At 33.4% G+C, this 20,053-nt stretch overlaps 2 protein-coding genes across 2 annotated transcripts; one reads left to right on the forward strand and one right to left on the reverse strand.

Annotated features, from left to right (window-relative positions):
• Positions 1 to 750: 750 nt before the first annotated feature.
• Positions 751 to 6,773, reverse strand: LOC127700266 (uncharacterized). The gene is made up of 4 exons (XM_052203688.1): positions 6,048 to 6,773; positions 4,352 to 4,658; positions 3,595 to 3,796; positions 751 to 2,874 (listed from the first exon to the last, which is right to left on the reverse strand). Exons 1-4 carry the CDS (start codon positions 6,117 to 6,119, stop codon positions 846 to 848), a joined length of 2,610 nt encoding a protein of 869 aa, XP_052059648.1. The 5' UTR covers positions 6,120 to 6,773; the 3' UTR covers positions 751 to 845.
• Positions 6,774 to 7,729: 956 nt separating this feature from the next.
• Positions 7,730 to 16,596, forward strand: LOC127702463 (uncharacterized). Its single transcript, XM_052206668.1, has 5 exons — positions 7,730 to 8,069; positions 10,183 to 10,331; positions 12,433 to 12,624; positions 13,819 to 13,923; positions 16,249 to 16,596. Exons 2-5 carry the CDS (start codon positions 10,185 to 10,187, stop codon positions 16,441 to 16,443), a joined length of 639 nt encoding a protein of 212 aa, XP_052062628.1. The 5' UTR covers positions 7,730 to 8,069; positions 10,183 to 10,184; the 3' UTR covers positions 16,444 to 16,596.
• The last annotated feature ends 3,457 nt before the right edge of the window (positions 16,597 to 20,053 follow it).

Here is a 20,053-nt window from a genome sequence, read left to right on the forward strand (position 1 = left end):
TCCTCGGAAAATATGCATGTAAACCCAAATCGTTGATTTAATTACTATACAAACTGAGAAGATGTGGTGTGATTATCCAACAGAGTCTTAAAGAGCTGGATTAAAGGAACTATATTTCACCGTATATTAATTTATGACCTTCAAAAATGAGCGAAACTCCTTCCGTATTAAATCTAGAAATATAGTTTAACCCCACCACATATTGTGGTTGTCAAATTTCAGGTACCGAATCAGTAGTTAAAGTATGCCATTACCTTAATGTTTTTATTTCAGGAATTGGATATTGTTGTTGCTTTTTTTAGACGTTGTACGATCTTGTCTATCGTATACTGGTATAGACACCTATCTAATATGAAAATAAGGAGACATGGTACCAGAGTTCAAATTACGAGGGTATATACGACTGTTTGTTGACCTCTAGATGTTTTTGTTACTTTTCTCGTCTGGTTGCTGTCTTGTTGACGTATACTCCATATATCCATTTATTCACTGTAATTGCCAGCATTTTAAAACTCTGTCTTTTTTACATTTACGGTTCTGGTTTCAAACCTGGCAACAAAACTCTTCCTTATAATAAAAAAAACTTATCAATATACAAACATGTATGAATACTATCAAATTGATAACTTACGACCATTTGTGAATAGGTATACTTGCTTTTTAAGTAATCAATCAGAATATTAGTATTAAGATAAAGAAACTGATTACTTTTTAGAGTCATTTCTAGAAGGTTAAAAGACAACACATTAATTTCATGATATGTTTTATGTTTTAATCTCACATGTACATTTGAAAGCACTTTGGTATCCCACTAAATAATAAACACAAATAGCACTACACATGAATTATGAAGTATAAGTCCGCGACACTTCTGTAGGAAGTACATATTCTACAGTCTGCTCCTGACGTAATGTCTGATTTCCCATGTCCATGTAAATTTCTTCGTTCGGATTATAAATAGTCTTATCTAAGTCTGATGGTTCTGTTACGAAATCCGAATGAATGAATGAGTTTTCTGTAGATAAACCAAAACTTGAGCTTATAACTCCAATGTGAAACATATCGAATGGATCCGATGCATTAAGTTCTGGTATAAGTGTTTCGGAATTTTCATCCTCGGGCTGTATAACGTTTGTAAAGTCTGCTATTTTTGGAAATGGATTCCAAACGTCACCACTTTCAGTAGCATTCATATTTTCATGACCTTCTGGTACACTGATTTCAGTAGCAAAGTCAATAAAATCCGGCTCCTCAGGCTGTGAAATTAAAACGGGAGTCAGTATTTCAGAGTGTCTTGGAATTAACTCGTCGTTTAAATCTCCTGTCAAAAGATCGACGGCTCTTTGTGATAAACGACGCCTGTCTTGCACCATTAAATCAATAGAACTATTACTTCTCCTAAATGACCGACATTTGGATATTTCAGTCGTATCCGTTTCAGATTCACTTTTATTCACTTGGCTATAAATCGGATCATACACTGAGTTCAAACCCGTGTTAGACGCAGCTGCCATCGGCCAATTCTTCACTGAAACAATGCTATCGTTAAAAAGTTCAGGCTTTTTTGTAGGTCTGTCTTCATAAGAACGTGCTCTAGGTCTAACGGAAGAGAATACTCCTTCGTCTGGCACAGATGTATACAATTCATTATTGCCAGAAACAGCGGTGCTGGGTAGCGGCCATTTTGGTCTGTTGCTTATCGAAGTGGTATTCAATTTATCTTCATCGCCTTCTGATGTGTTTGAGGACGTAGATGATATTGAACTTGTTCGACCTCGTGTAACAGTTCTGAACATTTCTTGTATTGCTGTTGTTTTCTTATCTTTTGTTTTCGTGCTTTTAGAACGTACTTTTCGCCTCACTGGCAACGTAGAAGGTCTGTCCGGCAGTGATGGTGGTACTTCAGAAGGATTTATTTTTGGATCAAAACCGAGATGTTTACTTAGATTTTTCCTATATTTGTCTAAATCCTCATATAAATTTTCTTTCTTGTCGGGTTCGCTCGGAACATTTATTGTATCAACTTCAGCATCCCAATAAATACTTGCATAATTGCTATTGTTACTGATCTTTCGAGTTATAGGATTTGTATCATTTTTCACTGATGCTTCTTCAATGACTTTTGAATACGGCATGAATGTATCTTTAGATGCTTGTGAATTGTTTTCTGTAACAACAAATATACCACCTATTGATGCAGAAATTTCTGGTTTCATAAACGACGTTGATATTCCACTATCAAATGAATTGTTACTGATATGTGTTCGCCTTTTAGTGTCATCTATGCATGTTGAGTCTGTGACCGATTGAGCGAAACCAGAATCACAAGAGCAGACGGATGTAGATCTGTGAAAGTCGTCGCCATTTTCTAAGCAACCTGACGCGGATCGGGCCTTGACGTCAATGTTTGTTTGTTCGCTTTCATTTTGAACTGTTTCTACATGACTGTATCCTAGCTGGTCGATTTTCACTTCAATGTTTCTTCCATTGTCGTTTCTCACTGTTAGCGTTGATACAATCTTTGTTTCATTTTCACGACTGCTTGAAATATTCAAGGAATTGTATTCATCCGCCGAGGTAGAACTATTTTCGCTACTGCTCCTGCTTCTTGTGGTAATAGTATCGACTGTTGAGACACTCGTAGTGCTGCTATTCTGTGTATCACTACTCCTGATTAAGAGACTTTGAAAACTTTTATCTTTCGAAGAGGTTGATGAATTGCCTTGTACAATGGCACACGAATCAGAATTAGTATTTCGTTTTCTTTGCGTCTTCAACTTTATCGCTTTTTGAATGTTCTGTTTTATAACAGCTAATATATCGGGTACACAAGTTGATCTAAACCGGAAATGTGCTTCTCCAAATTCAGAAATCCTGTAACAGAATAATTAAAATTATGAATGTTACTAAAAGTGAAATCTTTCAAATGATATCAATCTGAAAACTGTGCTTTAGTTTTGATTTATTAATACAATTGAGTGGTAATGCAAAAGATTTATGTATATATATGTGTACTGCTACATCATAGAAATAGGTATATTATTTGAAGCGATGATTATAATGATCGAATGTTTAACGTCCAGTGGCAACTATTACATGCATAAGTACTAAGTAATGACAAGATCTTGTTGATGTGATATTTATTTGAACTCTGCTTTGTACTACGTCAACGCCGGTTAATGTGCAAGTTCACGGGGTACCATTTAACAGGACGACTCTGTCTAGATTTTGTTTGTTCACTTGAGTCTTAGTCTGGTTTAAGGGACTAGTGCAAAAGTTGTAATTACCATTTTTTTTTATTTGACACGACCGATAATCGAAAACAATACCTCTCCCAATCGACACCACAATCAAAGTACAAGGAGACAACTGAAATGGTTTAATTGAAGCAAAGTTCACATTCCACAATAAAACAAATTGTTACTTATATACTTTCCTCTTGAAATGGCATCTGCATATGAAGACACGGCCACAAAATAAGCAAACTTTAACATATTTCTGTCATTAGTTAATAGTTGTCGTATTGGCTGCCATACCACTGTCCTTGTGTTAAAAATGGTTATAAATAAATAATAAATTATAAATAAAACTTACGATCCTGTTTCTATGATGAGGATATTGACATCAATTTTGTCCATGAAGAATCTCTTTATAAAGTTTAAGTTCCACTCGTGTATAGAATTATCCTCGATAGATTTGATGGTGATGATTTCTGGAGTGACGGTCAACCAATAATATCCGGACAGTGACCAAGTCTTGGCATCATCGTTCTGTTCAGCAGTCACATGAAATGTATCTGAAAATAGATTTTTTTATTGTTAAAAAGAAATTCAAGTTTTAAATACATCAACTATATATAAAAGCAAGAAAAACAAAAACTATTCAAAAGACACATTGTAATTTTAAAAACTAAACAAAAATGCTATAAATATAAAAATAATTATAAAGACTATCAGATTATAAATAGGCATGTCAGTTATTTCTTCTTAATTTGAATTGTATGTTTACTGATTATTGACTTAAAGAATGTCTTTTGTTACTTTCTTCAATTTTTAATGATTTGTTTATTATAAAACTGTTATAAGTGTTAAATGTTGAGACTAATAATGGGCGTCTCATTTTTCACTAGTTCGAAACAATTAATTTAAAAGCATTGCAAATGAATCATTTTGCTATATTTATAACACTAATTGTGTCGCTGAACTTAAAATTTGTATTTGTGAATATATATAATACTTATATCAACATCAGTAAGATCACAATCCAACATCATAAGTTTATAAAAAAAGACATCTAAAAACCACCATTCAAAGTAACACAAAAGATAACAATGCACGAAAAATTCACATACCACCAGGTGGCTTGTTTTCATCTGGCCAGAACAGTTCTTTCAAAGAAGTCATCCAGTCATTTGTTTCCTGTTCCGACATTGCTGACAACATCAAAGCAGGCGCTTCCTGCACAATTTTGAACGCCAGTGGGCGTGTCTTTGACTTGGCTGTTTCTACTGATGTGACATGGTCAAAGATGTATGCTTGTTTATCACTTGTTGTCAGTTTTGAATCATCTTCGTCGTTATAAAGCAAGAACTTTGCTGCAAAGGTTCCAGCGGCTAAGTCTGTCATCTTATGAACTACAACAAACTTTTTCTTCCATGTCTGAAATAAAAGGCGAATCTATGTAAATGAAGAAATTTGTTGTTTCACGACTTGGGAAAATCAACAAAAAGATTTGTGTTAATATGCTGAAATAGGAGCAGTTTTGTTTTGTTTTTGATTGATTGATTGATTGATTGATTGATTGGTCGTTTGATTTACCATCAAACTATTTTAATTTTATTCGTTCGTCTTTTATAATTTGAATTTACTTAGTGTCATTCTTAATTTTTACCAGTATTTAACTAGTTATAAATGATTTGCTAATTTTTTATGCACTATAGTTTTTATCTCGACTAAATGTTTTATAATTACACAGATGTTCAGACGTTTATGGGTTCATAATTACATAAACCGTTATTTTTTTCAGAACGATTTCATGTGGCTTTCTGTAGAGGATTACTTTTGAAGTGAAATGGTATAAAGATGGTTTTATTATAATTTGAGTAGTATCACTGCTACCACACACTGATGATTATCGTTTCATGTTAATATAGTTTTAATAAGGAACACTCTCAGAATGCAAATAGGGCTGGAAATCCTCTTTTCTTATAAGATTAAAAGGTGCAGTTTCATATATACTGCATAAAGATTATTAAGTTGTTTGCATACACAAAATTTTGGCACTCTTTGAGAGACAATATTTCAATTTCATTTGGTTATTGTCATTGTTGAAACCTTACTGCAAACCATTGAGGACATGCATATACTTCGCAAGTGAGAAAAAAATAACAATATTCCCTCTTGAAATCATCTCTAATGATGTACATTCTAATAAAAAAAAAATATGGCATTTCAAGACATCGAACACTGCATATAGTTTTGATGTTTACTTTTAATTCCTTTTATTTACATACAAAAATTTATGGTTTTTTTATTTAAAAAAAAAAAAAAGCTGAGGACAGTTAGCCCCATGTTGTAATGTCACAGCTGTTCTATTAATCTTTATCAGATTCTGTATCTATGCACGATATGTCTATTTTAAGTTGCTTTTTTTTTTTATCTAATGCCCGTATAATGCATGTTTAAATGTTGTTGTTTTCATAACTGATTGATTGATGGATGCTTCCTTAACGCATAGAAGTGAATATTTCATGTACATTCAGGAAAATATCAAATTATACAATAAATCAACTTGTTGCATGGTTTCTGGAAAAGTAAGTGGACAAAAATAGGGGCATATTTTTAGGATGAGAAATGTAGCCTTGCAACAGGTCCTTTCCAGACAAATCTAATGAAAGGCTTGCAATATCCACCGGGATTTTCAACTCATAAGGAAAATTTAATATTTGATATAACCTTAAATTTAATGCTGTCGCAAACAATTTATAATAATTTCAAGTTAATGAATTACTACTAAATTAACAATTTAAGTAATAATGAAAATCTTACCTTTAATTTTCGTCCTTTAATATTTGAAGGTTGTTTGACCTCGAGATACCCAGATTTCGATAATCCAACCATAGTTAATGAATTTATTCGTGAACTGTCCACAGCATTAACCTGTTTCACATATAAATCTGTATTGTATATTTCTGAAAATAAAGATAAAAGTCATGTGATCTCTGTAGGTACGATATAACCGTGCTGGCCTACTACTGGTAACATCGCTTGTTATCTAAATTATCAAATAATTATTTTATTTTTATCAACTTAGCAAATATGAAGATGCATGTTGATGTTGTTTACGTCAAGTACTGTAATAAGATGTGAATGGACCTATGAATGATAGTGTTTACAAGTACTAGTGACAAACTGTGTTCTCAGATAGTATTATTTGTGAAAATTAGTAAAATACACGATCGAAGTCTAAATTATACCACCACCAAAATAATCGCATTCTTGACCAAAACTTTCGATAAATAGTTTTTTTTAGTGGACTTTAGCAAAGTTGAAGTGGACAAAATTAAAGTAATGCATAGTTATGTCAATTTAAATTCACATAAACAGTGAAAAGAATCAAAACAATTAAGAGATGTTGGTTATACGTAAATGTGACAGCAAACCAACGAACAAAAACATTAATAAAAACATTGTTTTGCTTTAAAATTTTACAGTGTATGGAAGTTCAATATTTTAGAAATGATACTTAGCTGCATTTTCATTCATCTTCAAGTACATTCGTCTTTATTTTTTGAGTAACTCATTCTTGTAAGAAAAGTTAACTTACCTTCCATAACCCAAACAAAATATTATTCAAATTTATAATTATTAAAATATTAAATTATCGTACACAGACGTAAACATGTTATGCTAAAAATAATCGACAATTATAAATCGGAAATATTTTATATACTTTTAAATTGAAATGTTCAACTCATATCCTGTCAGTAGTTCATGTGAACTGTATCCGTTAGTGTCATTGCCTACGTTTAAATGTATATGTAATATAGACGTCATATATAGATCTGTTCAGTGTGTCAGCGTCCGTGTTCTGTCATGTTGAACTGTACGCGATGCTAGCGCGTGCATTGATGTCAGTCATCTGGTGCGCGCGCTTTTTAATGATGTAAGTCAGCTTGGGTAGTCATATCATGCATAATGGTTTTAACAGATTAGAAGGATTAATTTGTAAATATGTTAATTCTTATTTTTTTTATTCCCACGTGTATGAAAAACGAGTATGCATAATAATTTGCTTAGTTAAAATAACAATTCTTAAAAGTAATCTTTCTTTTCTCTGCAGTTTTTACATCCTCCTATAAGTGTTTACACTTAAGAGACTCGATTCCGTGACAGTTTATAGATAATATGCAAGGTCACAAAATGGCTACAAAATTAATGTTTTAACTACGGTGTTATGGCACAGATCAAGACATTTTTGTTCATAGAAAAGTCTAATATATGGGTTCCACTTGGACTAAAATGGGCGTAAGGTTGGGTTTCATCCTAATCAGTTTGTCTTTTTTTAACGCTAATATGAAAGAAAATCCTAAATATGGGGTTCTTACACTAGGAATCTCCCTTTGGATACACCGACAATATTCTAATTCCGAGTATTTACTCTAATACTAGAAAGACATATAGTAACCAAAACCAAAGACCTATGTCTTTACATAAAGGTACTTATTTGGAAATGTCTGGAATATATTTCACTGTTATTTTATTATGAAATTCTAATTCGTCCCTATACATATTTAAAATACTGTTTGGATTTGCTATTTTTTTCAATAATTTTAAAGTGTTAAATCAGGACTGGATTGTCGGAATTACTACCTTCAAAATCTGCATTGTACATGTATGTTTATTTGTTTATTTAGATACTATATACTGTCCAAAGGTAAATAAAAGATAGTTATTCACGGCATGGTACAAATATGATAAAAATATAGGTCGTACATCGTACTAAAAGATACAAACATAGAGTGAGTTCATGACCAATGAATTGTGTGTGAAACTCTGAACCCTTGTGAGGTAAGACTTCTTGTTTATGTAAGAAAGTTTCGGTTATATGTAAACTATGATTATTTAAGACTGAAAAAAAACTAGAAAAAAATCAAAACAATAAGTTATTGAAATTAGATTGAAGTAAAACAAAAATGAAGAATGTGGATTGATTTAACATAGATATCAAGGTTAAAGCAAATAAACCGCCATGTTCAGGTCTTTTTTGTTCGATTTATTGGGATATTCATAAACTGTTTGCTGACTGACAACTTTAATAGTATGTTCATCATTAGAAAACTGTTGTTGTTTACATTTACTCATTTATTTGGACTTTTGTACCACATGCATCTCCCTCATATATTTTCATGTTAACTTCTGTTTCAATCATTACTATTTTGTTACATCTTTAAAAAAAAAGTATATAATACTTCTCAATATAAAAATAAAGAATTCCAGCGGAGGTATTCTCATATCTAAACAGATGGGCGTATTCTTGACAGAAATTTTCGAGTTATTTCCCTTTACTTGTGTCGGTTTATAAACTCTACAGAGCTTATGTTACTTGTAAATTATGTACATCGACTTTAAATAAACTTTCTATATCTATGTCTTTCAATTATGACTAAGAATTGTTCCAATAGTTATGAATAGATACTTACCAATAGTCATGCAAAAAAAGGACCAAAACAATGTCACATGCTTATGAACATACTTATCGGAAATGTATATATATATATATATATAGTTACCAACGATCTTCTTATATGATACACTTCTGTACATTATGAAGTTGGAATGGAATCCTCAAGTTTTATATGTTAAACAAAACTAAATAGTGTATAATTGGTTTCCTGTACAGTGCATTTAGCAAATTCAGCCATAGGGAGATACAACACCCTTCATTAATTAATTGATTGTAATTACACCTGCCTGTAACTATTTTGTTTGTTTATAGACTGCATAGGTAAGTTAATTAAGCAATCATTTACCTTCACGTCCGCTGTATTTACATGTGTTAATTTCTAATAATTTGTTATTAATTGATTTTTACATAAAGACAATTTGTTAATACTTGATTCTGACTAATAAACAATGATCTAATTAGATTAATATACTTCCTTTCATTTGTATATGCACCTTAAGTAACATTAGATTTTATGAAACGGTTTTTATGAATTATAGGTAAACGTTTTTTCAACTTGAATTCGGCACAATATACATATATATCATGTTTTTTTTTCTTATTTTGGAAATTTAATATTAATGGCATATCTTTGAGAGTCGCTGTTCAATTTATTCACACTTTTTTCTTCTAAACTCGGAACGATTTAGCGTTTAAATATTGTGTACATGTACATGTATATGTTTTTTTTATTGTTTAAAACCGCATTGATGTCTTTAGGTTTATTTGTGTCATTAGGTAGCAGTCACATTGATGTATATGCACCACACATCCTTTAAGTAAAATTGAGAATGGAAATGGGGAATGTGTCAAAGAGACAAAAACCCGACCATAGAACAGACAACAGCAGAAGGTCACCAACAGGTCTTCAATGCAGCGAGAAATTCCCGCACCCAACATGCATTATTGCAAAAAATACGCGCAAACACTGTCACAATTACAGTTTTAAACTATTTACAATTATAAAAGCTGTTTTAGTTTGAATAAATGTTCAGAAATATAATATATGTTGTCAGAAACTTAAACACAAACATAAAGCTGTGATACTTTGAATCTGTATAAAGATTTATGAACTCGGTAAACATGACCCTGCTCGTAAAACAAATAACAGGTTATACAAAATAATTGTTTATTATACTCATGTACACATTGTAAAAATTGGAACTTTTCTGCATTTGCAAGGAATCAAGGAAATCAAATATTATAGTTTCTGATATAATTTATTCATGACTGTTCTGGGATCGGGAGATACAATTTATTCATGACTGTTCTGGGCGTGGGAAGACTAAGAGCATGACGTATGGTATTATAGACATATGTCTTATGTTGAAGACCTTACATGTCATTTTCTGGTTCATTGCTGTTTTATTGAGTCAGACACAGACCACATCATTTCCTTCATTCATACTTACATAACAGACACTACTCAGTGCTTATACCAGGGATTTTTTTTTCAAGCCATGGAAAATGAACCACCCTCGTATGATGAAACAAACCAGAATGATACAAACCAAGCAAGTGGAGATGAGAAGATCAAAGTGTGGAAATGTGACCTTAGTTTGACCTTTATAAAGAGTATAGGAGGAATATTTAATGTTGTTTTAATAGTACGTACATATATTGTAAATTGTTAGTTACATACATAGCATTAGATTCCGAAATAAAATTGAGAAAACAAATAGCAACAAAACAAAAGGAAGACAAAACCTTGCCTTAGGATAAAAGTGCAGCATAGAGCTTAAATAGTTAAAGACCAATGGTAAAATATAACTTAGCTTATCTCAACCCTCCATGACTTAGGATAAAAGTGCAGTACAGAGCTTTTAAGATAGTTAAAGACCACTGGTAAAATATAACTAATCTTAGCTCAACCCTCCATGACTTATGATAAAAGTGCAGCAAAGAGCTTTTAAAATAGTTAAAGACCAATGGTAAAATATAACTAGTCTTAGCTCAACCCTCCATGACTTAGGATAAAAGTGCAGCACAGAGCTTTTAAAATAGTTTAAGACCAAAGGGAAATTATAACTTATCTTAGCTCAACCCTCACACTAGCAACACCTGCTAAATTATACTTGGTACTACAAAGATCATCGTATCAAGTTAAGAAGCAATACTGACTAGTTTCAGAATTTAAAAATAAGCGTCGATAATTACCTATGATTTGTATTTATGTATAAAGTTCATTTGTTCTTTGTAAGCCAGTATTCCACATAGGGTTCAATTGTATAAAGAACGACTTATTTAGTACATGTCATTTTCATCGACATTATACATTTATACAACATAAATCCGGCTATGTGAGATTTCCAAGACCCGAGAAGTTAAAATCACCCATTTTCTGCAGCTCGTCAGAGGGGTATATAGATAGCCTGTTCCAAGGAAAAAATCTCACCATGCCAAACTTTCCGTAATTTTTCCTCACAATTTATAAGCTTTTCAGAATTTATTTATCCCAAAGGTTGACTGGGGTATAAAACTATGGTCATATTGACCTCATATTCTGCCGTTAAACCTATGCTACAGAGGGGTGTCTGTTTGGCTACCCGGGATGTATATTATTAGTTACACAGTGTGCTAGTGACCTTATACGATATATATGGGGACAGTAAGTCAGTAAATTCCATATGGGATGATAGTTCGCTCTCATCCCATATGAAATTTACTGACCCCATTTTTATCGTATTTGGTCAATAGCACACTATGTAACGAATTTATCTTACCGACTCTCTTAACATGTGGCATTTAGATAAGTGGCCTATCAAAGAGATCAAGTCTTCAATATAAAGAACCTACTCCCATTGTTCTATACAAAAACAAATGCTTACAATAACAACTTGTTAGCTTTTAATGTATTTTCTGCATTTATTTGAATCGTTCATCTGTAGTCCGGGTGAAACGTTTTAGATTTTTCATGAACGCCGTGTTGTTTTTATTAAGGGACATAACACCACTACTAACCGTGTACTAAAATAAACCACGCATACTAACCCCATATTAAATATACAGGGTCTCCGCGGTCGCTTTTAACCAATGATATTCCCAGAAATGTATAGGAGGTAAGATAAGTATAAATACGAATCTACGTCTTGTTGAAATTCGGAAATGGATTGAAATCCGATGCCTCATGTACGGTGAGTGTTAGGCTCCCTGCACGTTTTAATAACCATTGCAACAACTATGAGACTTTTTGACGTAGTTGTCTGAACTTATCAAACTAACCCTCTTTTCCCAGTGGCATTCTCAATTTCCCACCTTTCAATTAACAAAATCTACCTATTGGATTTTTTTATTTGTCTTCGTTTTGAATTGCATGCAATGTTTGCTACTAAACGTTAAGCTTACAACACTAAATCAACATGCACATTGTCTGGTTGTCATTTGTTGCTAACATCATATTTGGTTTTCGTTTATTATTTTGTGTTAAATCAGGACATTATATAGGTTTCTCGTTTGAATTGATTTACATTTATCATTTTGTGGCCTTTTATAGCTTGCTATAATGTATGGGTTTTGGTCATCGTTGAAGGCCATACGGTGATTTATAGTTGCAAACTTCTAGTTTTTTTGGTTTCTGGTGGAGAGTTGTCTCATTGTCAATCATAATACATCTTCTTATTTTTATATTGATTATGCTTTAGTGTTTTGCTTTCTCCTTTAATGAAGAACAATCAACGAATAATTATATACATATATTTCTACTTGCAGGTATTTTCGTTGCTATGTTTGATAGTATTAGGAGCAGCAAAAAGAGTTGACTGTTTCGCAGCGTATACAGCTAGTTATGGTTTCTACAATTTTGCCTTTGCGTCCTGCTTCATCACATATATACTTCGATACATAATATACATATTCAATCTGAATACACGTCTGCTATGGGTATTCCCGTGGCTAATATGGGTAAGTAATTATGCATCTTCTTTTCCACAACATAGAACAAGGCATTTGACTTTCTTTTTACTTTATATCTAGTTTCACCCAATTCCTGTCCATTATATACCGACTGATCACTTGATATTGGTTTTATTTCGATGTTCATGATTGTTTTATGTTTTGGCTTCCCATACTTTTGGTCACTAGCGTATCCGATTGAGGCTTTTCCATAGATACCGTGTCGTATGTCACTAGCGTATCCGATTGAGGCTTTTCCATAGACACCGTGTCACAGGTCACTAGCGTATCCGATTGAGGCTTTTCCATAGATACCGTGTCGTATGTCACTAGCGTATCCGATTGAGGCTTTTCCATAGACACCGTGTCACAGGTCACTAGCGTATCCGATTGAGGCTTTTCCATAGATACCGTGTCGTATGTCACTAGCGTATCTGATTGAGGCTATTCCATAGATACCGTGTCGTATGTCACTAGCGTATCTGATTGAGGCTTTTCCATAGACACCGTGTCGTAGGTCACTAGCGTATCCGATTGAGGCTTTTCCATAGACACCGTGTCGTATGTCACTAGCGTATCTGATTGAGGCTTTTCCATAGACACCGTGTCGTAGGTCACTAGCGTATCCGATTGAGGCTTTTCCATAGACACCGTGTCGTAGGTCACTAGCGTATCCGATTGAGGCTTTTCCATAGACACCGTATCGTAGGTCACTAGCGTATCCGATTGAGGCTTTTCCATAGACACCGTGTCGTAGGTCATTAGCGTATCCGATTGAGGCTATTCCATAGATACCGTGTCGTATGTCACTAGCGTATCTGATTGAGGCTATTCCATAGACACCGTGTCGTATGCACTGTTATTGGAATCGTTCGTTATTATAGTAACATATATTCTTTTTTAGAATAAACGAATTTATCAGTGGCGGATCAAGAAATTATCATAAAGGGGCCCACTGACTGCCCTAAGAGGGGGCCCGCTCCAGTCATGCTTCAGTGATACCCTATATAATCAACCAAATTTTTCCCACAAAAGGGGGGCCAGGCCCCCTCTCCCAACCCCCCTTGGATCCGCCTATGTTTATTATTGCAAAATTGTCACACAACAGCTTGTAACAAATTGAATTACATGTACGTGTATTTTTTATTTGTTTAATAATGAAACGAAATGCTATATCGTGTTTGAATTTCACTATAATTTCAGAACCCAGCAGTAAGCTTGTTTTTCGCAGTATCATTCTTTATCTCATCTATAGCAGTTGTTGCTAATGATTGTGGAAAATTACACGGAGGATACAAAGCGGCAGCAGTAAGTACACTCAGAATCAAAAAGATTATATGGCAAGATATCGAAACATCTTTAAGCTTATGTCTAAATCAGACAATTTTCAAAGGACATGTACATAAAATATGGAGATGTGGTATGATTGATGAGCAAAACGCAAGTCGTATAGTCAGTTATACAAGTCCACGACATGACAGTCATGTGACAAAATGTGAAACAATTCAAACGAGTAATTACCCAACAGCTATAGGAAATATACCCAATAGCTAATACAAATACGAAAGCCTAATCATAACTTAGCCCAAAATACTATCAATTCGTTGTAACGAATTGGAGAAGGTATAATTGTAGAATCCATGCATGATCATGCTCAACATTTACGAATCTGTTTAGGAATTAATTTATCTTAAGGAATTTTTGAATCCTTTGACACGAATATCAGCATTCTTTGTAACGAATATATTTCGTTCTTACGAATTCGAGAATGATTATATATGATCATGAATTGAAGAATTTATTATCATGATAGATTTAACTTACTGAAGTGTTCACGAGTTCTAGAAATCGTTATAAAGATTTTTGCCTTTTCATTATTATAAAATACATTGTATCTAATATCGAATTTATAAATGCGTAATAACAAATCAAAAATGATTTAGACAAGAGAGAAATTCAAAATTGTTAAATTGCCAGCATCTCTTCACTACGTTTAGCACACTTTACTTCCACACACTATAGATTACTTATCATTTTGATGATCTAGAATGAATAATTGATAGTCAGTTGCTAAACGTCCAGCAGACACTAGAACAGGCATCTTCATAACGAGAAGAGCCATGATATATAGAAAGACGGTATCTTCAGTTTATATCATCGTAGCACCCGTGTGCATATGTTGTTTTATTATTATAGAAAAGTGACAATATGAAAACAGGGAGAATAGGTATGATTGCTAAGGAAACAACTATACAGCAGAGTACAAATGACGTAGGTGTAAGCAACTATAGGTCACCGTACGGCCTTCAACAATGAGCAAAACATAATCTCAACTTGTTCGATTCGCTCGTGTATGTAACAACGTATTTGATTTTAACGAAAGAAATCTCTGTATTACTGAAAAATTATTACACCAGGGTTTTCGATATCACAAACTAGTCAAAACATTTACTAAATTTTATCATCGGTACAAGGACATCATTCGTAAATATAAATCAACATGCAGACATCTTATACGTTCAGGTTTTTCACATCCAATCTTTTATGGTAATATTCTATAGTACAAAGCACAAACATGTCGTCATTCACATCAAAAGCTAACAAAACCTTTAAACAGACTTATTCAGAAGGGATATAGTTACGATACTGTTGTCAAGTCATTGGAGATGGCATATTTTGGAATTAATATTGATGCACTCATAGGATCTTTGCATCGGAAATAAACACATTTATTCTAAAACCAGTTGTTGGCATGATACGGGTTATGTTCTTCTCATATATTTTATGATGGTACGATACTAAACCCCTAACGAGAGGGATTGTGCTTGATTTTCATATGATGAAGACATAATCTTTTAATCAGTTTAATTGAGGTCTGGGTCTGGCATGTCAGTAACTGCTAGTATTCCTTTTTAATTTATGTATCATTGTCATTTTGATTAGTTTATTCTGTTACCTATTCTGACATCGGACTCGGACTTCTTTTGAACTGAGTTTAACTGCGCGTATTGCTGTGTGTTTGTTTATTCTACATTGGCTAGAGGTATAGAGGAGGGTTGAGATCTCACAAAACATGTTTAACCCCGCCACATTTTTGCGCCTGTCCCAAGTCCGGAGCCTCTGGCCTTTGTTAGTCTTGTATGTTTTTTTTAACTTTATTTCATTTATATGTTTCGGAGTTTAGTGTGACGTCCATTTTCACTGAACTAGTACACATTTTTGTTTAGGGGCCAGATGAAGCCCGCTTCCGGGTGCGGGATTTTCTCGCTGTATTATAGACCCATTGGTGGCCTTGGGCTGTTTTCTGCTCTTTGGTCGGGTTGATGCCTCTTTGACACATTCCCCATTTCCATTCTCAATTTATCTGTATAGTCAGCTTTAAAAGGTCCCGATATATCAAAATGTGAAACAATATTTGTTTTGTATTATTCAACAACAATATTGCACGCGCTGTTAACAAATACTCCACTGACACAGCTATCTCAGTGAAGGTTCCCGTTTCATAAGTACCAGAAATCCAGGTAATCTTCAGGTAGATAAACTGCATATTATTAATCATTTACAGAAATATTATAACATCAATAAATAAATAATGTTTCTGAAAGTATCCATTTTACTTTATTTCGATTACAGGCTTTTGGATTCATAACATTTTTTATAATGGCAGCTGAGTTGGCGTATAATATATATCTCTTGAGAAGAGACCATCCTCCAACTGAAAACAGTCTGTTGCTTTTTATTGGAGTAGAAAGGAAACCACCTGGAAATGCTCCTGTCTACGACCAAGACAATACCACGTCAGACTCACCTGAAGAATCAAAATACTGAATATAGATAAAGATGATGTACATGTGCAGTTTTATATAATTTATGTTGTGAGATTATTGCGGTGCTATACAAAATACTTATAAAAATACAGTTCATTTGTTCTGCAGGCAGAATTATTCAAACAATTCAATACAGACGCTTCATTTATATTTATATTTGCCTTCTGTATTTGTTACTTGAAAGGCCAGTTGCCACCAGGGTTACGAGAAAGACTGACTGAAATAAACACTTCACAAGTATTACGGTTACAATCATGAAATTGTTGACCGAAACTATGTTTCTGTATCTCAACTTACGACAGACTTGTTTTCGTGGTCTTAGATCTTAAATACCAGAATAATCGTGCGATTTGTTATTCATATGGTGATATTTTGTCTGATTTTGGAATTTCCTGACGGGTATAATATTGCATGCATATCAGGAGACGCTTACCCTGTCGTCGTACCCGGTCTCACTCAGTTTAGGAGTTAATGCATTTCGCCCCAGCTTTTTTAATATCTTAATTTTATATTTCAAACGAATTTAAGTAGTTTTGAAATTCGGTATGCTTCTGCCGCCTCTCATTTACCATCTTTGGAATAAACGAAGCTGTAGGATGTATTCAGAATTTAATTGAATGATCTGTTGAAACATTAAAGACGTACGAGACTTTATAAAGTTAACAAAATACTACCTTTTCTTTCATTTGTTAAAACTTGATTTGATCGTCTTTAATAACAAAAAGAACTAGATTTGCAATTGCAAGCAATAGCGGATGGCACCCTCGTCCGCCTATTGCCAATAAACTGCAGACATTTTGAAAATTTTAAACAGTCAATGCACATATATGCATGACGACACACATTTCTGTAAATTTTCAGAAGGTTTGAAGCATTTTTCAATATTTTACATTCTTGCTTTTTCCATGGTAACGGTGGCCATTTTGAATATTCTAAAGTCAAATATCAACTCTTCACATGCTAGTTAACATTTCTGTAAATTTTCAGAAAGTTTGGAGCATTTTTTGAATTGTTTACATTTTTACTGTTTCCATGGCAACGGTACCCATTTTAGAAATTCCAAAATCAAATGGCACATTCACATATGCCAATCAACATTTTTGTGAAGCTTAAGTCTCTTTAAAGCATTTTGAATTTTTGGACATTTTTGCTGTTTCCATGAAAACAGTGGCCATCTTGAACCATTGCAAAGTCAGGTGCACAACTTCACATGGGGGTCCTCATAGTACAGTTCCATCAAATTCCGAGAACTAGCGTGGACAAAATGTGTGGAAGAAAAAGAAAAATAAGAAAAAAGAAACGTAGAATAACAATATGTCACCCCAATACTCCGTTGAGGGTGTCATACTTACTAATTTCAGCATGTGGAAGATACCAAGGGAGTAATCAAAGTTCATATGTCGAAGAAAAATAGACACGACGGCCAAAAGAAAAAAAAACCCCAAACGAACAGACAAACAACAATCCAAGAGAGAGGACAAGTGCACTGACTAAACAAATATAAAGATGTAAAGAGTTTTTTTGTTGGTTATGTATATGAACAGGGAACACAAAACCAATGCTTTGAACAATAACAATCTCACTAAAAAGGAGAGTAATATCTGATGCTCACATGAAGTAAGCGTATCCTGCTTCACGTGAAACACCTTTCACATTTGCGATGGTTTTATAAAACGAGACAGCAACCCAACGAAAAAACTATCAATATACACCTAGAGGTCAACACACTGTCTCAAATATGTTTATGAGCATTTTTGACACACTCAACTGATAAAGATCGACCATAAAATGTTCATAGCGATAAGATTAGTTCAGGCAGAAAAAAAACCAGACTTATATGTCAGCGACTGTGCATGCTCTCTAAAGGACAGGCGGACTACCGTGGTACATGTACATGCATAAACCATACATAGGCAATGAAGGACAGTTGATATGAATTTTTATGTCAAAACACACCTTGGTGTGTATTGATTGGTTCGAAAGCAATTATTTAAGGGCGTTTTATTTAAAAAAAAAAATCCAATTCCACTACACACATTAGTTAATCTTTGAATTGCGGCTTGATTTCAAACAAATTTTTAAAGAGTTCTTTGTTTCCAAAAAATTGTTATGAATATTAATTGATTTATTGCTGTTTGCCTTACGTCCAGTGGCAAATATATTTATTTTGAGACTAAGATATTACTCAATAGAAATGTTCGTGAGAACATTTGTATAAAAGTACTGTTATACCAACTGCAGTCAAAGGCATATCATCAGCAGCAGCGAGGTGTTATAGTCTTCTGTACATTTGTGATGTTGGTTCGCTGGTGAGTTGATTTGCACTGTTTGAAACGAAATCACTGGTGTTGCGATAAGTTTTTCAGAAATTTTGTTTTGAGACTTTTATGTTCGATATGGCAATAACAGGTTGAATTGTCTCGCTTCCATCAGAGAACATATATCTGGTTTACTGTTTTATATGCTACTAGTGTATGATATAAGTAAAGAAGTTTATTTACCACTTTAGAAACTCAAAATAGACATATAGATGTCTTTATACGGTCTTTTTACGAGGCATATTTGTCACCACCAAATCATCAAACTTTTAACAAACTGCTAATGAATTTAAAGTAAAAACACAACAAACGATATGATATTTCAATCAATGCTTAAATGGACAATAAGTTCCTGATTTGGTACACAATGTTTAATTAGTACATGTAACTCATATTTCAGAATCATCAACTTGGCATGAACTTCTGCATTTGCCTAATGTTTAAAGTGATTGATCATGTGTTTAAATTTTACCTCTGTTATTATTTGTACATTTATATTTTCGGGGATATCAGCGGCGCAGTACTTCTGTTTACTTGCATGAAAATACGAATATTGCTTAATTGAAATTTTCTGTTATAAATCTTGGAAAATCATTTGAAATTAAGGTATTTTCTTCATGCATGGCTCTGTTCCTTGTCCTTTACCTTTAATTTGGTTCTTTTTTTGGGGTCGTATAAACTCTTCAGAGTTTGTATTAGATTTTGGATATTCAAATATTTTGGCGTCGAGCATTCACGAAGAGGCATTATCTGTCGAAATACACGTCTGGTGCAGTAAGTTTGATACCGTCAATATTATCATAAAATCTCGTAAAAAAATACTTTTCTATAATTCCAGGGCTTTTTTTTTATAGCTAGCTATTCGGTATGAGTTTGCTCAATGTTGAAGGCCGTCCGTTGATCTGTATTTGTTCACATCCTTGTCCTTCGGGATTTGTTATCTCATTGGCAATCATTCCACATCTGGAGAATATAGTTCCTTTTAATTAAAGTGTATTTTTTTTAAAATTTTTTCTTTCCCTTCCTCACTCATTTCTTAGTTTTTTTTTGGATGGAAATGAAAGAAGAGAGGTGAAATAAACTTTTGGATGTTGTATTTTAACTGATTTTGATATGGAAAGAGTGATTAGGCCAGGTGCAAAAAGGTGATATTTACAGTTTTCGGAACATCTCTTGACTTGTCCATAGGAGTATGGATGTGTATTGGCTAAATTTGTAAGATACTGGGGAGCAATCTTTCTGAATGTTGGATATACATGTATGTTTGGACTAGTACTGTACTTTACACACACA

Source organism: Mytilus californianus, unplaced genomic scaffold (genome assembly GCF_021869535.1).
Source record: "Mytilus californianus isolate M0D057914Y unplaced genomic scaffold, xbMytCali1.0.p SCAF_5, whole genome shotgun sequence".
In the NCBI taxonomy this organism is placed as follows: domain Eukaryota; kingdom Metazoa; phylum Mollusca; class Bivalvia; order Mytilida; family Mytilidae; genus Mytilus; species Mytilus californianus.

What these genes read in the sequence shown, in the direction of transcription:
- LOC127702463 (XM_052206668.1), top strand. Translation starts at nt 10,185, where the DNA reads ATGGAAAATGAACCACCCTCGTATGATGAAACAAACCAGAATGATACA. An exon ending in TATTTAATGTTGTTTTAATA is followed by an intron (nt 10,332 to 12,432) that starts GTACGTACATAT and finishes TTCTACTTGCAG; the next exon opens with GTATTTTCGTTGCTATGTTT. An exon ending in GAGGATACAAAGCGGCAGCA is followed by an intron (nt 13,924 to 16,248) that starts GTAAGTACACTC and finishes TTTCGATTACAG; the next exon opens with GCTTTTGGATTCATAACATT.
- LOC127700266 (XM_052203688.1), bottom strand. Translation starts at nt 6,119, where the DNA reads ATGGTTGGATTATCGAAATCTGGGTATCTCGAGGTCAAACAACCTTCA. An exon ending in TTAAAGGACGAAAATTAAAG is followed by an intron (nt 4,659 to 6,047) that starts GTAAGATTTTCA and finishes CTTTTATTTCAG; the next exon opens with ACATGGAAGAAAAAGTTTGT. An exon ending in CTCATCATAGAAACAGGATC is followed by an intron (nt 2,875 to 3,594) that starts GTAAGTTTTATT and finishes ATTCTGTTACAG; the next exon opens with GATTTCTGAATTTGGAGAAG.